The sequence below is a fragment of the Carcharodon carcharias genome, chromosome 1 (genome assembly GCF_017639515.1).
Source record: "Carcharodon carcharias isolate sCarCar2 chromosome 1, sCarCar2.pri, whole genome shotgun sequence".
Taxonomy (NCBI): domain Eukaryota; kingdom Metazoa; phylum Chordata; class Chondrichthyes; order Lamniformes; family Lamnidae; genus Carcharodon; species Carcharodon carcharias.
Window position 1 is genome coordinate 243,461,628 of NC_054467.1, and position 20,094 is coordinate 243,481,721.

Consider the following 20,094-nt stretch of genomic DNA (forward strand, 5'->3'; position numbering starts at 1 on the left):
GGAGGCCTAATGGGGAATGTCGGGGTTGGGGGTAATTTGGAAAAGTCAGGTGGGGTATCTGATTCTGAAAGCATTGCCCAGGCAGTGATCCTGGATCGCTGGCAGGTATATGGAAAGGCAATTACATCCTGGATCCGACTATCTTCACCTGCGTTTAGTTGTTGGGTTTCCTGAGGCTCGGAAAACTTGGCTGTCTACAGTTAAATTTTAAAAATTGAACACCAATGAAGCTTGCAGCCTCATTATAATATTTAAAGTGTCACCCTCACTTCCTAACAGGTTGGTCACTTGGCCCCTGTCCCATCTCTGTTAAACCCAGAAGTAGGCAGGTCATAGAGGGGCTACAGTGTCAGGATTCTGATTTTTAAGATTTCACTCCCTCCCATTGCAAACTCACCCTTCTTTATGGCTGAAGGAGAGGGGAACAGTTTCTGTGGAGAGAGAAACCTTTACATTATCAGCTAACATGGAAGGAAGGGAAGTTGGATGGTCAGGAGTTTAATTGGGAATTTGGCTGAGGGAGCAGGAGGTAGTTCCCATGGACAAAAGGGAGAGGCATTGGCTTAGTGGTATTGTCACTGGACTAGTAATCCAGAGCCCAGGGTAATGTTCTGGGGACCTGGGTTTGAATCCCATCACGGCAGATGGTGGAATTTGAACTTGATAAAAACCTGGAATTAAAATGATGACCATGAAACCGTTTGTCAATTGTTGTAAAAATCCATCTGGTTTCACTAATGGAAATCTACTGTCCTTACCTGGTCTGGTCTACATGTGCTGCCAGACCCACAGCAATGTGGTTGAATCTCAAATGCCCTCTGAACAATTATGGATGGGCAATAAATGCAGGCTTAGCCAGTGATGCCCACATCCCATGAACAAATTTTTTTTTAAAAAATGTGACAGCTGATCAGATGGTCTCAGTCTTCATGATGAATATGACCATGAGTTCCTTGTGTTGTTGGGTGTGTGGTTGGAGCAAGTAGGGGGGCGAGAGTAGGAATGCAGTTTGCAGGAGAGAAAAAGAGCCAAGGGTTCTGTTTGCATTCCTGGATGATCCGGGAATATTGAACAGTTTTGAGAGAGGATGGTTGGTTGTCTTTATGTTGTCCAGTCAGTTTCGGTAATGGATGGCTGGAACAGAAGAAGACCATTCAATTAGAACATATTTGGTCAGTACCGTAACATTGCCATGGTTCTGTCACCTTTAGTATCCTTGCCTAACAAAAACTCTCGTTCTCAGTTTTCAAATTTTCAATTGACCCCCAACACATGTGGGACGGGGAGAGGGTGTCAGATTTCTCCTACTCTTTCCGTGAAGCCGTGCTTCCTGACATCACTGGGCAGCCTAGCTTTTGCGCTCTTGTTCTGAACTTCCCAGCACAGCAAATTACTTCTTTCTATCCTATTAAATCCTCTAATCGTCTTAAACATCACAATTAGTTCACCCCTTAATCACCTATACTCCAGGGTATACAAGCCTATTCTGCGCAACCTGTCCTCTTAATTTAACCCTTTTAGCCCCCCGGTATCATTCCCTCTTATATTATCTCTTTATTCCTTTGGCTGTCAGTAAGATGTCACAACTGTACACCATTCTGCCCATAAAAACAAAACCACAGGATGTGCAGCTCAATTAAAAAAAAAATTCAGCTCAATTATTGACCAAAGTGATCCCTGAGCACCAATAGCGCCAGCAGTCATTTATCGTAATGGATCTGTGAAGTGTTTAAAATCCGCAAAGACACTGGATTGATTTATCTAGCACAGATATTTTCATTTCTCTTGTGTTTCAGGGTTAAAATCTTTTCCTTGCCCGTGATGATTACTTTCTGTCTTCCTGGTGCGGAGACATTGCTTCACTGACGGAAACGACTTGTTCGACTCCCGGAGGGCAAGTTGCTGAAGTACATAAACAGCAGATGAGGTAATGTGCCAGCCTGATGTCTTGGGAATTTAAATATTGATAGGATGTGCAGCTTTTGCTAATGCATTAAACCTTTAAGACTTGCAGTGTGTGAGGAGGTACTGTGGGGAGTGAAGCCGAATGATTTCACATTTAAGTAGGTCAGAAGCAAAGGCAACATGCCCATTTTATTCGTCGCCCAACCATCTTCCAAACCCTTCGTACTCTTTTTTTTCCCCGAATACGAACATACATACAAGCGTACGAAATAGGAGCAGAGGTAGGCCATTCGGCCCATTGAGCCTGCTCCACCATTCAATAATATCACAGCTGATCTGTTTGTGTTTCAAGATCCACATTCCCATCCACCCCCGATAACCTTTGGTTCCCTTGCCTAACAAGAATCTATCCATCTCTGCCTTAAAAATATTCAATGACCCTGGTTCCATCACCTTCTGAGGCAGAGAGTTCCAAAGATGCACATAGTTCTTAAGAACATAAGAAATATGAGCAGGGGTAGGCCATTCACCCCTCAAGCCCGCTCCGCCATTCAATAAGATCACGGATGATCTGCCCCAGGCCTCAACATCTCTTTTGTGCCAGTTCCTTATAGCCCTCTACTCCCTGATATTCCAAAAATCTATCTACCTCCTGTGTAAATGCTTTCAGTGATCTAGCCTCCACAACTCTCTGGGTTAGAGAATTCCAGACATTCACTACCCTCTGAGAGAAGAAATTCCTTTGCATCTCAGTTTTAAATGAGTGTCCCTTATTTATGTCCGCTAGTTCAAGATTCCCCCACTAGTGGAAACATCTTCTCAACATCCCACCCTGAAAGCCCCCTCAGAATCTTGTATATTTCAATAAGATCACCCCTCATTCACAATCACAAAAGTTATATGCTGGCACAGCAAGTGATTAGGAAGGCAGATGGAAGTTTGTCGCTTATTGCAAGGGAATAGAATATAAAAGAGGAGATGTTTTGCTACAGTTGCATAGGGTATTGGTGGGACCACATCTAGAGTACTATGTGCAGTTTTGGTCTCCTTGTTTAAGAAAGGACATAATTGCATTAGAAACAGTTCAAAGAAGGTTCATTTGACTGATATCTGGAATGAGGGGGTTATCTTATGAGGAAAGATTGGACAGGTTAGGCCTGTATCCATTTGGAGTTTAGAAGATTGAGAAGTGATCTTACTGAAGCATATAAGATCCTGAGGGGAATTGACAGGGTGGATGTGGAAATGATGTTTTCTTTTGTGTGAGAACCTAGAACTAGGAGTCACTGTTAAAAAATAAGGGGTCTCCCATTTAAGATGGAGATAATAAGAATATTTATATCTCAGGGGATCGTGAGTTTGTGAAATTCTCTGCCCAGACAGCAATGAAGGCATTGAATAGGGGGTAGGAAGGAAAGTGGAGTTGAGGCCACAATCAAATCCGCCATGATCTTATCAAATGGCAGAACAGGTTTGAGGGGTCAAATAGCCTACTCCTGCACCTAATTCATATGTTCATATAGGCAACAAATGCTGGGAATGCCACACAATGAAAGAATATAAAAAAAAAGGAATAACAAAAAAATGATTAATTCTTGGAATGTAAACATTGCTTGGCAAGGCCAATATTTATTTCCCATTCCTAGCTGCCCTTGAGAAGGTGGCGGTGAGCCTTATAATAAGGAAGATTCCTAGGTGTCTACTGATGATGCTCCATCCATTGAGTGTGATAGGGCTGGCTAGATAACCATTTCCTCTCTATCGATTTTGGCTGTTTGTGTGCGGAATGTGAAAAGGAGCTGCGATGGTGGGGTCAGCGAGGATGGGGGGAGGTGGGCGAGGTGGGAGATGCGGTTTGCGGGAGTAGTAGGGGAGAATGGAGTTGATTGTAATTTCTACTCTCCGAGGTAATTTCAGAGTAGTGTGTGGATTTTGCGAGGCAGATGACTAATCAATCTCTCAAATCGGTTTTGGCAGGGAAGAACGAGCTTGGCTTCATGGTTGACATGTTCACTCGATAGCCACAGGATGAGGAATTCCATTCACTCCATATTAACTCATCCATCCAAGAAAATCCCAACGTTTTGCATTTCAGAGCTCAGTTGATTCTTGAAAGATCTTTGGATGTTCATCATCGCTGTTCTGTCACATGATTGAGGGTTACATGATCAAACCTACAGGATACGTGCAACCAGAGCTGTCAACAGTGAACCAGGAAGATGTGAGACACCAACCAAAAGCTCAAAGCTTTCTCCAATCTCAGAGACACAATCATACAGGTAGATTATACTCTTTCTATATTATTTGTTGTCGTGCACACACATCCAGGAGGATCTCACTGTGGGAGGGTGAATCGTGGGAAGAAAGACTGTTTAACAAAGAGCAAGAGGTTGAGATGATTTTCAAGGTGGGACGTTGCACACCAGGTGAACAGAATTCATAGAACACCTGTGTCCATCCACTCAGATGGTTTAACCAGCAGTCAAGGATCAGATAATCACCTCCTAGAAGTCATCCTGAATAAGAGTTTTGTCATTGTGTGGAATTGCCCTCCATTGACTGAAATAGGGTGAATATTTCCTTGGATCCATTTAAACCATGTACCATGAGATAGATTAATCTCAAAGACATCTATTAAGCAAAAAGATGAGGATAATACTGGTAATAGGGACTGTGGACACTGAGCCCAGCACCAGATTCATAGTGGTCAATTGCATTCAAATGCAAATTAAGATGTAATCCTGGTAAAATGGCTGAACACAAACTATTTTCAATCACATACGGATTTTGTTTCCTGGCACATGGAAGGTTAGGGGATGATTTGATTAAGCTTTTGGGATTTTGAAAGATTTTTAGAGGGTAGATAGAGAAAACCATTTTCTGCTGCTGAGAGAATCCAGTGCATAACCTTAAAACCAGTGCATAACCTTAAAACCAGTGCCAGATTATTCAGAGTTAGGAAACATTTATTCATGGGGGTAGGAATATAGAACTCTCTTCTACAAAAGGCAGTAGATACCAGCTCAAATGATAATTTTACATCAGAGATGGATACGGTTTTGCTAGCCAAACGTATGAAAACACACAGATCTAAGGATGCATTCAGCCATGCTTTTGTATTAAATACGAACATACGAACATACAAATTAGGAGCAGGAGTAGGCCACTCGGCCCCTCGAGCCTGCTCCACGATTCACTAAGATCATGGCTGATAAAAACAAAAAAGACTGCGGATGCTGGAAATCCAAAACAAAAACAGAATTACCTGGAAAAACTCAGCAGGTCTGGCAGCATTGGCAGAGAAGAAAAGAGTTGACGTTTCGAGTCCTCATGACCCTTCAGCAGAACTGGGTGAATCCGAGGAGAGGGGTGAAATACAAGCTGGTTTAAGGTGGGGGGGTGGTATTGGGTTGGGGGAGAGAAGTGGAGGGGGGGTGGTGTGGTTGTAGGGACAAGCAAGCAGTGATAGGAGCAGATAATCAAAAGATGTCACAGACAAAAGAACAAAAGAACACAGTGATGTTGAAGTTGGTGATAAATGAATGTGCTAATTAAGAATGGATGGTAGGGCACTCAAGGTACAGCTCTAGTGGGGGTGGGGGGGGGCATAAAAGATTTAAAAGTAATGGAAATAGGTGGGAAAAGAAAAATCTATATAAATTATTGGAAAAAAACAAAAAAGGAAGGGGGAAGAAACAGAAAGGGGCTGGGGATGGAGGAGGGAGGTCAAGATCTAAAGTTGTTGAATTCAATATTCAGTCCGGAAGGCTGTAAAGTGCCTAGTCAGAAGATGAGGTGCTGTTCCTCCAGTTTGCGTTGGGCTTCACTGGAACAATGCAGCAAGCCAAGGACATACATGTGGGCAAGAGAGCAGGGTGGAGTGTTAAAATGGCAAGCGACAGGGAGGTTTGGGTCATTCTTGCGGACAGACCGCAGGTGTTCTGCAAAGCGGTCGCCCAGTTTACATTTGGTCTCTCCAAGGTAGAGGAGACTGCATTGGGAGCAACGAATTCAGTAGACTAAGTTGGGGGAAATGCAAGTGAAATGCTACTTCACTTGAAAGGAGTGTTTGGGCCCTCGAATGGTGAGGAGAGAGGAAGTGAAGGGGCAAGTGTTGCATCTTTTGCGTGGGCATGGGGAGGTGCCATAGGTGGGGGTTGATGAGTAGGGGGTGATGGAGGAGTGGACCAGGGTGTCCCGGAGGGAACGATCCCTGTGGAATGCCGCCGGGGGGGTGAGGGGAAGATGTAATTGGTGGTGGCATCATGCTGGAGTTGGCGGAAATGGCGGAGGATGATCCTTTGAATGCGGGGGCTGGTGGGGTGATAAGTGAGGACAAGGGGGACCCTATCATGTTTCTGGGAGGGGGGAGAAGGCGTGAGGGCGGATGCGCGGGAGATGGGCCGGACACGGTTGAGGGCCCTGTCAACGACTGTAGTTGGAAAGCCTCAGTTAAGGAAGAAGGAGGACATGTCAGAGGAACTGTTTTTGAAGGTAGCATCATTGGAACAGATGCGACGGAGGCGAAGGAACTGAGAGAATGGGATGGAGTCCCTACAGGAAGCGGGGTGTGAGGAGCTGTAGTTGAGGTAGCTGTGGGAGTCGGTAGGTTTGTAATGGATATTGGTGGACAGTCTATCACCAGAGATTGAGACCGAGAGGTCAAGGAAAGGAAGGGAAGTGTCAGAGATGGACCACGTGAAAATGATGGAGGGGTGGAGATTGGAAGCAAAATTAATAAATTTTTCCAAGTCCCAACGAGAGCATGAAGCAGCACCAAAGTAATCATCGATGTACCGGAGAAAGAGTTGTGGAAGGGGGCCGGAGTAGGACTGGAACAAGGAATGTTCCACATACCCCATAAAGAGACAGGCATAGCTGGTGCCCATGCGGGTACCCATAGCCACACCTTTTATTTGGAGGAAGTGAGAGGAGTTGAAGGAGAAATTGTTCAGTGTGAGAACAATTTCAGCCAGACGGAGGAGAGTAATGGTGGATGGGGATTGTTCGGGCCTCTGTTCGAGGAAGAAGCTAAGGGCCCTCAGACCATCCTGGTGGTGGATGGAGGTGTAGAGGGATTGGACGTCCATGGTGAAGAGGAAGCGGTTGGGGCCAGGGAACTGGAAATCGTTGATGTGACGTAAGGTGTCAGAGGAATCACGGATGTAGGTGGGAAGGGACTGGACAAGGGGAGAGAGAAGGGAGTCAAGATAACGAGAAATGAGTTCTGTGGGGCAGGAGCAAGCTGATACAATTGGTCTGCTGGGACAGTCCTGTTTGTGGATTTTGGGTAGGAGGTAGAAGCGGGCCGTCCGAGATTGGGCGACTATCAGGTTGGAAGCTGTGGGAGGAAGATCTCCGGAGGAGATGAGGTCAGTGACAGTCCTGGAAACAATGGCTTGATGTTCAGTGGTGGGTTCATGGTCCAGGGAGAGGTAGGAGGAAGGGTCTGCAAGTTGGCGCTCAGCCTCCGCGAGATAGAGGTCAGTGCGCCAGACAACAGCACCATGGCTGATCTGATTGTAACCTCAGCTTTGATAACCACTTGCCCTCTTGGTTATCAAGAATCTATCTAACTCTGCCTTAAAAATATCCAAAGGCTCTGCTTCCATTGCCTTTTAAGGTAGATAGTTCCGAAGACTCGTAATCCTCTGAGAGAAAACAATTTCTCCTCACCTCTGTACTAAATGGGTAACCACATATTTTTAAATAGTAGCCGCTAGTACTAGATTCTTCCACAAGGGGGAAACATCTTCTCCACATTGATTGTGTTAGATGCCTCAGGATCTTATATGTTTCAATCAAAAGTTGCCTCTTACTCTTCTAAACTCTAGTGGATACAAGCCTAGCTTGTCCAAACTTTCCTCATAAGATAACCCGCCCATTCCAGGTATTCGTATCATAAACCTTCACCAAACTGCTTCTAATGCATTTAAATCCTTTCTTAAATAAAGAGACCAATACTGTACACAGTACTGCAGATGTGGTCTCGCCAATGCCCTGTACATTCTTTCATGGAATGTCAGCATCTCTGGCAAGTTCAGCATTGACAATCCCTAATTGCCTGTGAGAAGGTGGTGGTGAGCCATCTTCTTGAACTACTACAGTCCATATTGTGATGAAACATGGATACTTAGCTTGATTTTTAAATTGGCAGTTCCTTTTTTTTAATAGTTCGGCCTTTTGTGCCTGCACCGGCTGACAGATGGCTGTATATGCGCAGTTAGTGGTTTTTCCATTCGTTAGGCCGTGAACTGGCCCTGCACGTCTGCGCAGGAGGAAGAGAAGCAAAGAGGGGAAACAATACAAAACTGCAGGTCAGGTGGCCTGAACAGGAGCGCCATTCCAGACAGTGTGTTGCAGGAAGTAGGACACAAAAGGGGAACAGGAAAAGGGCCCCAAACCAGGGAGTAGGACAGAAAGCGGTGCCAGAAGAAAGTCCCAGCAGGTACAATGAGAGGGATTAGAAAGAGGTCTCTTAAATAAAGTCCGAAGTAAGGAGCAGAGAAATAGACTCCAACTAAAAGACTGAGCTGCTGGGAGCAGACTCGAAGCAAAGTGTGCCCCAGAGAAGCCCAGAAGATCCGAAAGGGCAGCCTAAGGCTGGTGACTCCATGCTCCGGGTCATAGGGGCAAAGATACCCCATTGGAGCAGTGCCCTTCTGCTTGGCATGGCTGAAGATCTGAAAGTGTGCTTGGACGGTGAAGCTTGAGTGTACTCGGAGATCCAGGAGAAAGGAGTCTCAGGAGGCGAGATTGAAACCCTGGAGGTGGATCCTTGTTAAAGCCGTCTGAGTGAGAGTGATATTCTGAGAGTATTCCAAGGTGAGTTGTTTGAAAGATTGGAAGCCCTCATGAGAAAGACAGAGTTTCAGTGAGACTCGTTGGCTCATTGTGCGACAAGCATCTGGGTGGGTTGTTGAGAGGTCCATGGAATCTGCTTTGTTCACATCTGTCATTTACTTTGGAGTGTGGTGTGTCTGACCACAGTTTGCCTGTTAATTCACATGTGGCACATACTTACCCTGAATATTAAAGTATAAGATTGACGTGGTAAATTGTTTTATCTTTCCTAACTTGTATGTGTCTGTGAAGGTATAGCTGGGTGAAGGAATAGTGAATATTTGAATCAAAAAGGGGATTTACACATGGAGGCAGGGAGCATGGCTGAGGTGTTAAACAAATACTTTGCATCTGTCTTTACCAAGGAAGCAGATGCTATCAACGCCACGGTAACAGAGGAGGAAACTCTCTCACGTGAAGGGTTCAGGATTGATAAGGAGGAAGTGTTGGATAAACTGTCAGTCCTTAAATTTGACAAGACACTGGGACCGGATGAGATGCATCCAAGGATATTGAAGGAAGTAAAGGAGGAAGTTACAGGGGCACTGGCCATAATCTTTCAGTCTTCCTTAGACTCAGGGGAGGTGCCACAGGACTGGAGAATTGCAAACATAATGCCCTTGTTCAAAAAAGGTTGTAAGGATAAGCCCAGCAATTACACACCTGTCAGTTTAACTTCAGTGGTGGGGAAACTTCTTGTAACAATTATTCAGGATAGAATTAATAGTCACATGGAAAAATGCATGTTAATTAGGAAGAGCCAGCAAGGATTTCTAAAGCAGAAATTGTGTTTAACTAAGTTGTTGGAGTTTTTTGAAGAGTTAACATTCAGGGTTGATGAGGGTAACACTGTTGATGTGGTGTACATGGACTTTCAAAAGGCATTTGATACACAACAGAGTTGTGAGAAAAGTTATAGCTCATGGAATAAAAGGGACAGTAGCAACGTAGATACAAAATTGGCTGAGAAATAGGAAGCAGAGTGTAAAGGTCAATGGATATTTTTCAGGCTGGAGAAAGGTTTGTAGTGGAGTTCCCCAGGGACCAGTATTGGAACCTTTGCGTTTCCTAAAGTGTATTAATGATCTAGATATAGGTTTGCAGTGGACAATTTCAAAGTTTGCGGATGATATGAAACTTGGAAGCATTGTAAACTGTGAGGAGGACAGTGTAGAACTTCAAAAGGACATAGACAAGTTGGTGGAGTGGGTAGATAGGTGGCAAATGAAGTTCAATGCAGAATAGTGTGAGGTGATGCACTTTGGTAGGAAGAAAATGCAAAGACAATACAAAATAAGAGGTATAATTCTTAAGGAGGTGCAGGAGCAGAGTGACCTGGGTGTATATGTGCATCGTCATTGAAGGAATACACTGCCTGGAAGTGTGGCGGAGGCAGGTTCAATTGAGGCATTTAAGAGAGCATTAGATGATTATTTGAATTGAAACAACGTGCAAGGGCATGGGGAAAAGGCAGGGAGAATGGCACTAAGTCAAAACGCTCATCGAAGAGCTAGTGCAGACACGATGGGCTGAATGGCCTCCTTCTGTGCCGTAACATTCTGTGATATTCTTCTGTTTGTATTGATATATGTCTGGTGTAATATAGTTCATTTTTCTTGTTTTATTCTTTGTGTTAAATGTTCATCAGCAGACTCCTATGAATTTGTTCAGTAATTGCCCTCAATGCTTTCAAAAATAAAGTTAGGATCTATTAAGCCAGGTTTCACTCTGAATTGTCCAGTGTTAACATCAGCTGGGATAGTAACAATATGATGTAGGTACACCCACAGTGCTGTTAGTGAGTTAGCTCCAAGATTTTGACAGAACAATAGTGAAGTAATGGTGTTATGTTACCAAGTCAGGATGGTGTGTGACTTAGAGGGGAACTTGCAGATGGTGGTGTTCCCATCTGACTGTTGCCTTTGTCCTTCTAGATAGTAGCAGTCACAGGTTTGGAAGGTGGTATTGAAAGAATCTTGGCAAATGCTGCAGTGCATCTTGTATTTGAAGGAGGGAAAGAATGTTTAAGGTTGTGGTGGGGAACCAATCAAGCAGGCTGCTTTTGCTGGATGGTGTCAAGATGCTTGAGTGTTGGAGCTGCACTCATCCAGAAAAGTGGAGAGTAATCCATCGCACTCCTGACTTGTTCCTTGTTGATGATGGACAGGCTTCAGGGAGTTAGGAGGTGGGTTACTCTACATAGAATTCCCAGCCTCTGACCTGCTCTTGTAGCCACAGTATTTATGTGGCTAGCCCAGTTCAGTTTCTGGTCAACCCCACAGGATGTTGATAGTTGAGGGATTGTAATGCCATTGAGGCATCAAGGGAAGATAGTTAATTCCCTCTTGTTGGAAATTGTCATTGCCTGGAAATTGTGGTGTGAATATTATTTGACTCTTATCAGCCAAACCTGACTGTAGTTCAGGTCTTGCTGCATATAGACACAGTATCTGAGGAGTTGCGAATGGTTTTGAACACTTTGAAGTCATCTAGCCTTATTTTGGAGGGATTGATGAAGCAGCTGAAGATGGTTGGGCCTTGGACACTTTCTCGAGGAACTCCTGCAGCGATGTCTTTGGGCTGAGCGGATTGGCCTCCAACAACCACAACCAACTTAATTTGTGCTCGGTATGACTGCAATCAGTGGAGAGTTTTCCCCGATCCACACTGACTTAATCTAGAACATGAGGGCACAGACGTCAGGATAAGATCATTTAGAACTGAGATGAGGAGAAATTTCTTCACTCAAATGGTTGTGAATCTTTGGAATTCCAAACCCCAGAGGGATGTAGATGCTTCATCATTGAATATATTTAAGACTGGGGCAGACAGATGTTTGGTTTCTTAGAGAAGCAAGGGATACCACATCTGGAGTACTTTGTACAGTATTGGTCTCCTTATTTAAGGATGGATGTAAATGTGTTAGAAGCAGTTCAGAGAAGGTTTACTAGACTAATATCAGTGATAGGCAGGTGGTTATATGAGGAAAGGTTGGACAGACTTGGCTTGTATCCACTGGCGTTTAGAAGAGTAAGGGTCAACTTGATTGAATTCTTTAAGATCCTGAGGACTTTTGACAGGGTGAATGTGGAGAGGATGTTTCCTCTTGTGGGAGAATATACAACTTTGGAACTTCCTTCCTAAAAAGGCAGTGGACTCAGAGTCTTTGAATGTTTTTAAGGGAGAGGTAGATAGATTTTTAAAAATTCATTCACAGGATGTGGGTTTCGCTGACTGGGCCAGCATTCTTGATAAGAAAGAGGGTGAACAGTTATTGGGGTTAGGCAGGAGGTTACAGTCAGATTAGCCATGATCTTATTGAATGGCACACCAGGCTTGAGCAGCTGAGTGGCCGACTCCTGCTCCTGATTCGCATGTTCGTATGATATGGGGAGTGGGCAGGAAAATGGAGCTGAAACTGAAGGTCAGCCATGATCGTATTGAATGGCGATATGTTTTCTCCTGTTTCTATGAGAGAAGGCCTGAGGAATTTCACCCCTAGTAACTTTGTATGTTTTCAAGAAGGAGTTAGATATAGCTCTTGGGGCGAAAGGGATCAAAGGGTATAGGGAGAAAGTGGGAGCAGGCTATTGAGTTGGATGATCAGCCATGGTCATAATGAATGACGGAGCAGACTCGAAGGGCCGAATGGCCTACTCCTGCTCTTAGTTTCTATAACCTGACCTGTTTGTGTTTCCAACATTTTGTGTTTTGTTACACATTTCTGGCGCCCGAATAATTTTGGTTTATATAATCATTTTCTTATGTAAAATTACATAGAATTTGCTGCACAGAAACAGGCCATTGGACTCAACAAGTCTATACTGGCATTTATGCTCTACTTGAACCTCCTCTGAATTCTCTTCATCTAATCCTTTCTCCTGCAAGTGTTTATCTAGATTCTCTTCAAATGTATCAGTGCTGTTTGTCTCAACTACTCAATGTGAGTCCCACATCCTCAACACTCTGAATTCCCAGTTGGATTCATTTGAGTCCTCCTACTTCCGGTCTCCCTCACAAGTGGACTGGAAACATAAAAGCAAAATACTGCGGATGCTGGAGATTTGAAATAAAAACAGGGAGTGCTGGAAAAACTCAGCCTGTCTGGCAGTATCTGTGGAGAGAGAAACAGAGATAACATTTTGAGTCAAAAATGACTCTTCCTCGGAACTCTTCATTGAATGGTGTTGTGGTCTTCTGCTCCTATTTCTTATGAGAGAAGTCCTGAGGAACTCTGAAGAAGAGTCATATTGGACTTTTCTTTCCACAGATGCTGCTGGACTAGAAACATCTTCCTTTTACATCTTCCATGCTATTAAAGAGCAAATGCTCTTAATCTGTCTTGATAAGTATGGCCTCTGGGTTATGATACTTTCCCTTGATAAATATCTACCTGGGATCTTCCCCTTGCCTCCAATCAGAGAATAAAATTGTGCACGAAACATCCTTTGGGAGGCAGTGCCCCTTTAACGCGATCTATTAACTTTTGACATTGTGTGTCTTCTTCGGGCCATCGTTGCCGACCTCCCTCCCCCCTCGCCCCTCCCCCTCGGACAGGAGCTGGTTTGGAAACGGCCACGTCTCTGCGGTGATGTCATCCGACAGCTCCTCCCATCTGGAGCGGCAGCAATTGTCATGAATGGAGGGGAAAAAAGTTTTTGAGCCGGACACGCGAGCGGCATCACATGATGACCATCCGTTCCATTCGCACTCCTCATTGGCAAGGCCAGGAATGAATGAACCAATGGAAAACAGCTAACGGGATAGATACAGTCAATTGGGTGGTTACGGAATGAGTGACATGGCTCAAAACCAATCATAGTAACGGGACCTACGCCCCTCTCTAAAAAAATTCGTACGGCACTGATTGGCCAGCTCTTTTGAGCGACAGTACAATTGTCCATTAAAAAGTGGACAAAGTTCCCTTAACGTATTCTTTGAAGAACGATTGGTTACCATCATATGACTGACGGGCAGATAGGGCAATCATAGTGTACAACGAGAACTGACAGTCCCGTCCACTCACTCCCCCTCTACCGGACCACAACAAACAGACAAGCGGCAGAAGCGGGGAGTTTTTCCGGGCTGGCGGTTGGTGTTGTTCCCGCTGTTCGGTTTGTTCATGTCCGATTTATGGATTCCTGGGTTCAGCCGGGCCCCTGGGGTCACTCCCTCCTCCTCCTCCCCCTGGTGCTGCTCTTGGCGGCGGCCGGGACTCTGGCCCAGGAGGAGCCGCTGCTCGAGGCCCCAGCTGCCTGGGTCCGCGGGATGAAGCCGTTCCCGGCGGCAGCGGCGGGAGGAGGAGCCGGGATCGAAGCGGTTGTGGAGGACGATGAGGCGGAGGAAAGCGAGGCGAGTGGGAATGAGAAGCCCAGGTAGGGATCCCTGAACCCGCAGCTCTCACACCCCCCCCCCCAACCCCCTCACACCGTCCCCCCATCCACCCTCCTCTCCCTCACGCCCCCCCATCCACCCTCTTCTCCCTCACGCCCCCCCATCCACCCTCCTCTCCCTCACGCCCCCCCATCCACCCTCCTCTCCCTCACGCCCCCCATCCACCCTCTTCTCCCTCACGCCCCCCCATCCACCCTCCTCTCCCTCAAACCCCCCATCCACCCTCCTCTCCCTGACGACCCCCCCTCCACCCTCACGCCCCCCCTCCTCTCCCTCACGCCCCCCCACCCACCCTCACGCCCCCCCCCACCCACCCTCACACCCCCCCACCCACCCTCCTCACCCTCAACCCCCCACCCACCCTCCTCTCCCTCACTCCCCCACCCACCTTCACACCCCCCCACCCACCCTCCTCTCCCTCACACCCCCCCACCCACCCTCCTCTCCCTCACACCCCCCCACCCACCCTCCTCTCCCTCACACCCCCCCACCCACCCTCCTCTCCCTCACACCCCCCCACCCACCCTCCTCTCCCTCACACCCCCCCACCCACCCTCCTCTCCCTCACACCCCCCCACCCACCCTCCTCACCCTCAACCCCCCCACCCACCCTCCTCTCCCTCACTCCCCCACCCACCTTCACACCCCCCCAGCCACCCTCCTCTCCCTGACGCCCCCCCAGCCACCCTCCTCTCCCTGACGCCCCCCCAGCCACCCTCCTCTCCCTGACGCCCCCCAGCCACCCTCCTCTCCCTGACGCCCCCCCATCCACCCTCCTCTCCCTGACGCCCCCCATCCACCCTCCTCTCCCTGACGCCCCCCCATCCACCCTCCTCTCCCTGACGCCCCCCCATCCACCCTCCTCTCCCTGACGCCCCCCCATCCACCCTCCTCTCCCTGACGCCCCCCATCCACCCTCCTCTCCCTCACGCCCCCCCATCCACCCTCCTCTCCCTCACGCCCCCCCATCCACCCTCCTCTCCCTCACGCCCCCCCATCCACCCTCCTCTCCCTCACGCCCCCCCATCCACCCTCCTCTCCCTCACGCCCCCCCATCCACCCTCCTCTCCCTCACGCCCCCCCATCCACCCTCCTCTCCCTCACGCCCCCCCATCCACCCTCCTCTCCCTCACGCCCCCCCATCCACCCTCCTCTCCCTCACGCCCCCCCATCCACCCTCCTCTCCCTCACGCCCCCCCATCCACCCTCCTCTCCCTCACGCCCCCCCATCCACCCTCCTCTCCCTCACGCCCCCCCATCCACCCTCCTCTCCCTCACGCCCCCCCATCCACCCTCCTCTCCCTCACGCCCCCCCATCCACCCTCCTCTCCCTCACGCCCCCCCCATCCACCCTCCTCTCCCTCACGCCCCCCCCATCCACCCTCCTCTCCCTCACGCCCCCCCCATCCACCCTCCTCTCCCTCACGCCCCCCCCATCCACCCTCCTCTCCCTCACGCCCCCCCCATCCACCCTCCTTTCCCTCACGCCCCCCCCATCCACCCTCCTCTCCCTCACGCCCCCCCCCATCCACCCTCCTCTCCCTCACGCCCCCCCCATCCACCCTCCTCTCCCTCACGCCCCCCCCCATCCACCCTCCTCTCCCTCACGCCCCCCCCATCCACCCTCCTCTCCCTCACGCCCCCCCATCCACCCTCCTCTCCCTCACGCCCCCCCATCCACCCTCCTCTCCCTCACGCCCCCCCATCCACCCTCCTCTCCCTCCCGCCCCCCCATCCACCCTCCTCTCCCTCACGCCCCCCCATCCACCCTCCTCTCCCTCAAACCCACCCCACCCCCCCTCCTCTCCCTCACACCCCCCCCCATCCACCCTCCTCTCTTTCTCCCCCCTGGCACCCACCCTCCTCTCTTTCTCCCCCCCACCCCCCTCCGGCTCTACCCTCCTTCCATCCGTCCATCCCCCTCATACGATGAGGGTGGGACAGGCTGAGAGGATATTTGACAGACGTACTCATAATCACGAGAAACCTGGGCAGAGTAGATTGGGAAAAACTGTTCCCATTTGTGAAAGGGTCGAGAATGAAAGGGCACAGATTTATCGTAATTGGCAAAAGAAGCACTGGCAACATGAGAAACGTTTTCACGCAGCAAGTGGTTAAGATCTGGAATGCACTGCTTGAGAGTGAGGGGGAGGCAGGTTCGATCGAGGTATTCAAGGGAATTAGTGTTATTTGAAAAGGAAGAATGTGCAGGGTTACGGGGAGAAGGTGGGGGAATGGCACTAAATGGCACTCATTGAGGTAGCCAGTGCAAATACAGTGGGTCGAATGGCCTCCTTCTGTTTAACAGTTCTCTGATTCTGGGATGTCATTAAGCCTCGGACTAACCTTTCTTAAACTTCATTCAGTGAGCTTTGAAATTGCTTATCTCTGTTCGGCTCTTATTTTCCTTCACCTGTTGGACAGGATCCAGATAGTACAACATGTACCAAACCTCCTTAAGTGAACTGGTGAAGCACAATTGCCTGCTCCTCAAAGAGATTACTCTTTGAGGAGCAGTTTAAAAACAAAGCAGGAATAAGAAATGCCACTGGACCCAACAAAACAGTTCTTGCTGCAGGGCAGTGCTCAAACTTCTCAGAGGGGAGTAAAAGCTTGGTAAGCAGAGAGAGTGCAGCTGGCGTATCGCTTGAGAGTGTCTGATAGATCTTTGGATGCTTTTCACAAATGGACATTGCATTGTTTCTACGTAATTTGATTAAGCCTCTTTGCCATGGAACCACTTGTATTCAGCATAACTGAAGGGACCCTTCCTAATGGATGGGGGAAATAGGCTGAGACTTCATTTCACTAAATGTGTTTTTGCATGTTTGGAGCAAGACCCAAGCTTTTGGAATGAAAATGTGCAGAATGCAAATAATATATATTCAATATTTAAAAAATCTTTGATTTAATGTCATGCAGGGTGGTGATTGTTGGGGTTTTATAGTGACTGTGTCTCAAGGCTTAATACCTAGTTCATAATTCATATTAATATTTTAGAGGTGACATTTAGATCTGGGAAGATTAATGTTTAACTGTAGTAACTAGGATAATGCAACTAAAATAGTTTGGAGTCTATTACACTTAACACCTTTTGTCAACATGGCCTTTTAACAGCTAGAAAGGTAACAGCAGGTAGGCTTACGTAGCTGGAGTTGTAATGTCTGCACTGCCTGCAAAGGAGTGCAGTCCAGAGATGTTTTGTTTGTGAGTTGGAGCTAAACTAGTTTAAAAGCATTCACTGAACCCCGAAAGGCTACATCAGCATAGAGGTGGGTGGAGCTTAAGAAGGTTCTCTGTATGTGTTTGCTGGGAGGGGAGGTTAGTTGCAGCTTGGACCTCATGTGGTTTGCAACTCACAGAGAAGCCCTGGGAGCTGTTAGCAGACAGCTGGCAGTTCAGGAAAGTCCTGGGGTGCTGAGAAAACAATGTAAGGTCTCTGGTTCTATGCTAGTGGCAGTTAGGATTGAGGAGAAGCCCTGGGAGCTATTTATGGTTAGTGCAGCTGGGAGATTGGAGTTCGGAGAAATCCAGGGGTGGTGAAGCTTTCTGAATCCTGTGGAACATAGTCTCAGGTGAAGAGATTGCACCATTGGGAGGTAGGGAGTCTCCTCAGTGGTCATTGATGTCTGGGTGGATCGCTGAAAAATCTGTCTTGCTTGCATTTGCCATTAATGTGCAGTGTGGTGCGTTCGAACACAGTTTGCCTGTTAATTCTTTACCTCTTTAATTCTGAATGTTGGAGTATAAGATAGATATTGTAGATTGTATAGTAAAGTTTATTTTATTTAAAACCATGGCACCTTGTGGATTTATTTTCAAGTATCTGGGATTTCAAACTTTGTCTACATTAAACAGAAAGTTACTGGTCCCTAACCTAAACATGAGGTTTTACAGTGAGAATGTCTCTCAAGGCTTTGTCATTACTCGACTTATTTAACACAGTACTAATATACAATTAGGCCATTGCTTAAATGCTGGTTTCCTTTTCATTTTGTGCAATGCCCATTTTGCAACACTAATGTAACACTACAGATTCGTTCCACCAGGAGTGATATGTTTAACTATCAGTCAGAAGTTGCAAGTTGAAATTGCAAGAGCAAAGAAGCAAAAAAACTCTTGAGAAGTGACATTCAGAAAAGAACAAAGACCGCGTCAATATTTCGGCTATTTGATCAGAGCTGGAAAACTACAGAGATCTCTTCTTGAGGGCAAAGTGGAGTGCAGCCGAAAGAGGGGTCAACCTAGGCGCAATTGTATGACAGATGTCACAGAGTGGCTGTGGATGAGCTACAGCGGATGTATGAGGATGGTGCAAGACAGGCGGGTGTAACATACCATGACAGCAGATCTCCTGCGGGGAGTAGCTCCAAGCAGCAGCAAAGCATAGCAGGAACATGACTGCAGACAGGGCAGAATCGGCATTTAAAAGAGGGAAATGGGTGAAGGGCAGAAAAAGATGAGTGGGAGAAGGCTCGATGGAGCATAAATATTGGCCCATAACAGGTGGGTCTTGTAGCTGTAGATTCTATGTAATTCTGATGTATCGTTTAAGATGTTCCCTGCAGACACAATCCAAGTTTAGAAGGGCAAATTTGACAATTTATGATGGTGAGCTGTTGTCTACGTAGACATTACCGAAATTGTACCAGTCTGTCTTACTGAAATTCATTTGACCAATTTTCTATTATCACAGTGAATAATATCAGGCATGTGACTTTTTGATGAGAAAACTTATTTGTCAGAGCACCTCATTTTGCGTTTATCCTGCCTGTATCTGCTGGCAGATCCCTGGTTATCGTAAGCATGATGGATGGGCGCATTGCAGCACTGGATCCAGAGAATCATGGGGCCAAATGCTGGGAGCTCGATGTGGGCGCTGGTTCTTTAGTCTCAGCCAGTCTCAGTAAGCCTGAGGTAAGAGGAAAATGCTGTTGTCTTTAACATGCTGCCAACTTCCACCTCCACAACATTGACCATCTCCATATCTGCTTCAGCCAATCTACCAAAACCCACGTTGATGCTTGTGTTACCTCCAGGCTCAACCATCCCAAAGCTCTTCTGCCTACTCATTCTCTATGAACATCAGCTAAATCACATCTCTGCTGCCCTCATCCCATCCAGTTCTAATTCACTGCTATCCATCACCCTGAGGTCACTGACTTATGTTGGATAACCAGCCCCACAAAAGCTTCAATTTAAAATTCTCATCCTCGTAGCCTCATCCCTCTTTATTTCTGTAACCTTTTCCTGTCCAGCTCCCCAAAAGAGCTGTATCTCATCAACTTTGGCCTGTTGTGAATACACCATTTCTTGTTGTCTGTGCCTTCAGTCTTTAGTCACTCCTAATATCTCCACCTTTGGCTTTGCATCAATTTTCCATCTGCAAAGCTCCTTCGATTTTTTTAATATTAAAGGTGCTATGTAAACTCTTTGAGGATTCTCCTATACCTGTTTTGTTTTTAGTTTGTTGGCACATTGCATAAATTGTACTATTAGTTAGATCAGTTGGGTAATGCTTTCAACCCTGAATCAGGAAGTTGAGACGAAGCAAGTGATTAGGGAGGCAAATGTAATGTAGTTTATTGCAAGGGGAATGGAATATAAAAGTAGGGATGTTTTGCTACGCTTGTACAGGGCCTTGGTGAAACTGCATCTAGAGTACTGTGTACAGTTTTGGTCTCCTTATTTAAGAAAGGATGTAAATACATTAGAAGTAGTTCAGAGAAGGTTCACTTGACTGATGACACCCCCCCACCCAAATCCCAGGTAGCCTCACAAGGAATAGCTGGACAAACTGGGCCAGTATCCATTGGAGTTTAGAAGATTGAGAAGTGATCTTATTGAAACATATAAAGTCTTGAGGTGACTTGTTAGAGTGGATGCCGAAAGGATGTTTTCCCCCTGTGGGAGAGACTAGAACTAGGGGACACAGTTTTGAAATAAGGGGTT

At 47.1% G+C, this 20,094-nt stretch overlaps 1 protein-coding gene across 2 annotated transcripts in view; it reads left to right on the plus strand.

Moving 5' to 3' along the window:
• Nucleotides 1–13,759: 13,759 nt before the first annotated feature.
• The window catches only part of eif2ak3 (eukaryotic translation initiation factor 2-alpha kinase 3), a 72,129-nt gene continuing 65,794 nt past the window's right edge, over nucleotides 13,760–20,094 (plus strand). Inside the window, exons 1-2 of one of the 2 annotated variants that reach the window (XM_041198477.1) lie at nucleotides 13,760–13,862; nucleotides 18,930–19,059. In XM_041198477.1, coding sequence (XP_041054411.1) covers nucleotides 18,949–19,059 — 111 coding nt within the window. In that variant the 5' untranslated portion in view covers nucleotides 13,760–13,862; nucleotides 18,930–18,948. Of the gene's footprint in view, nucleotides 14,124–18,929; nucleotides 19,060–20,094 lie in introns of both variants that reach the window. The other variant, XM_041198476.1, reaches the window with a different exon arrangement.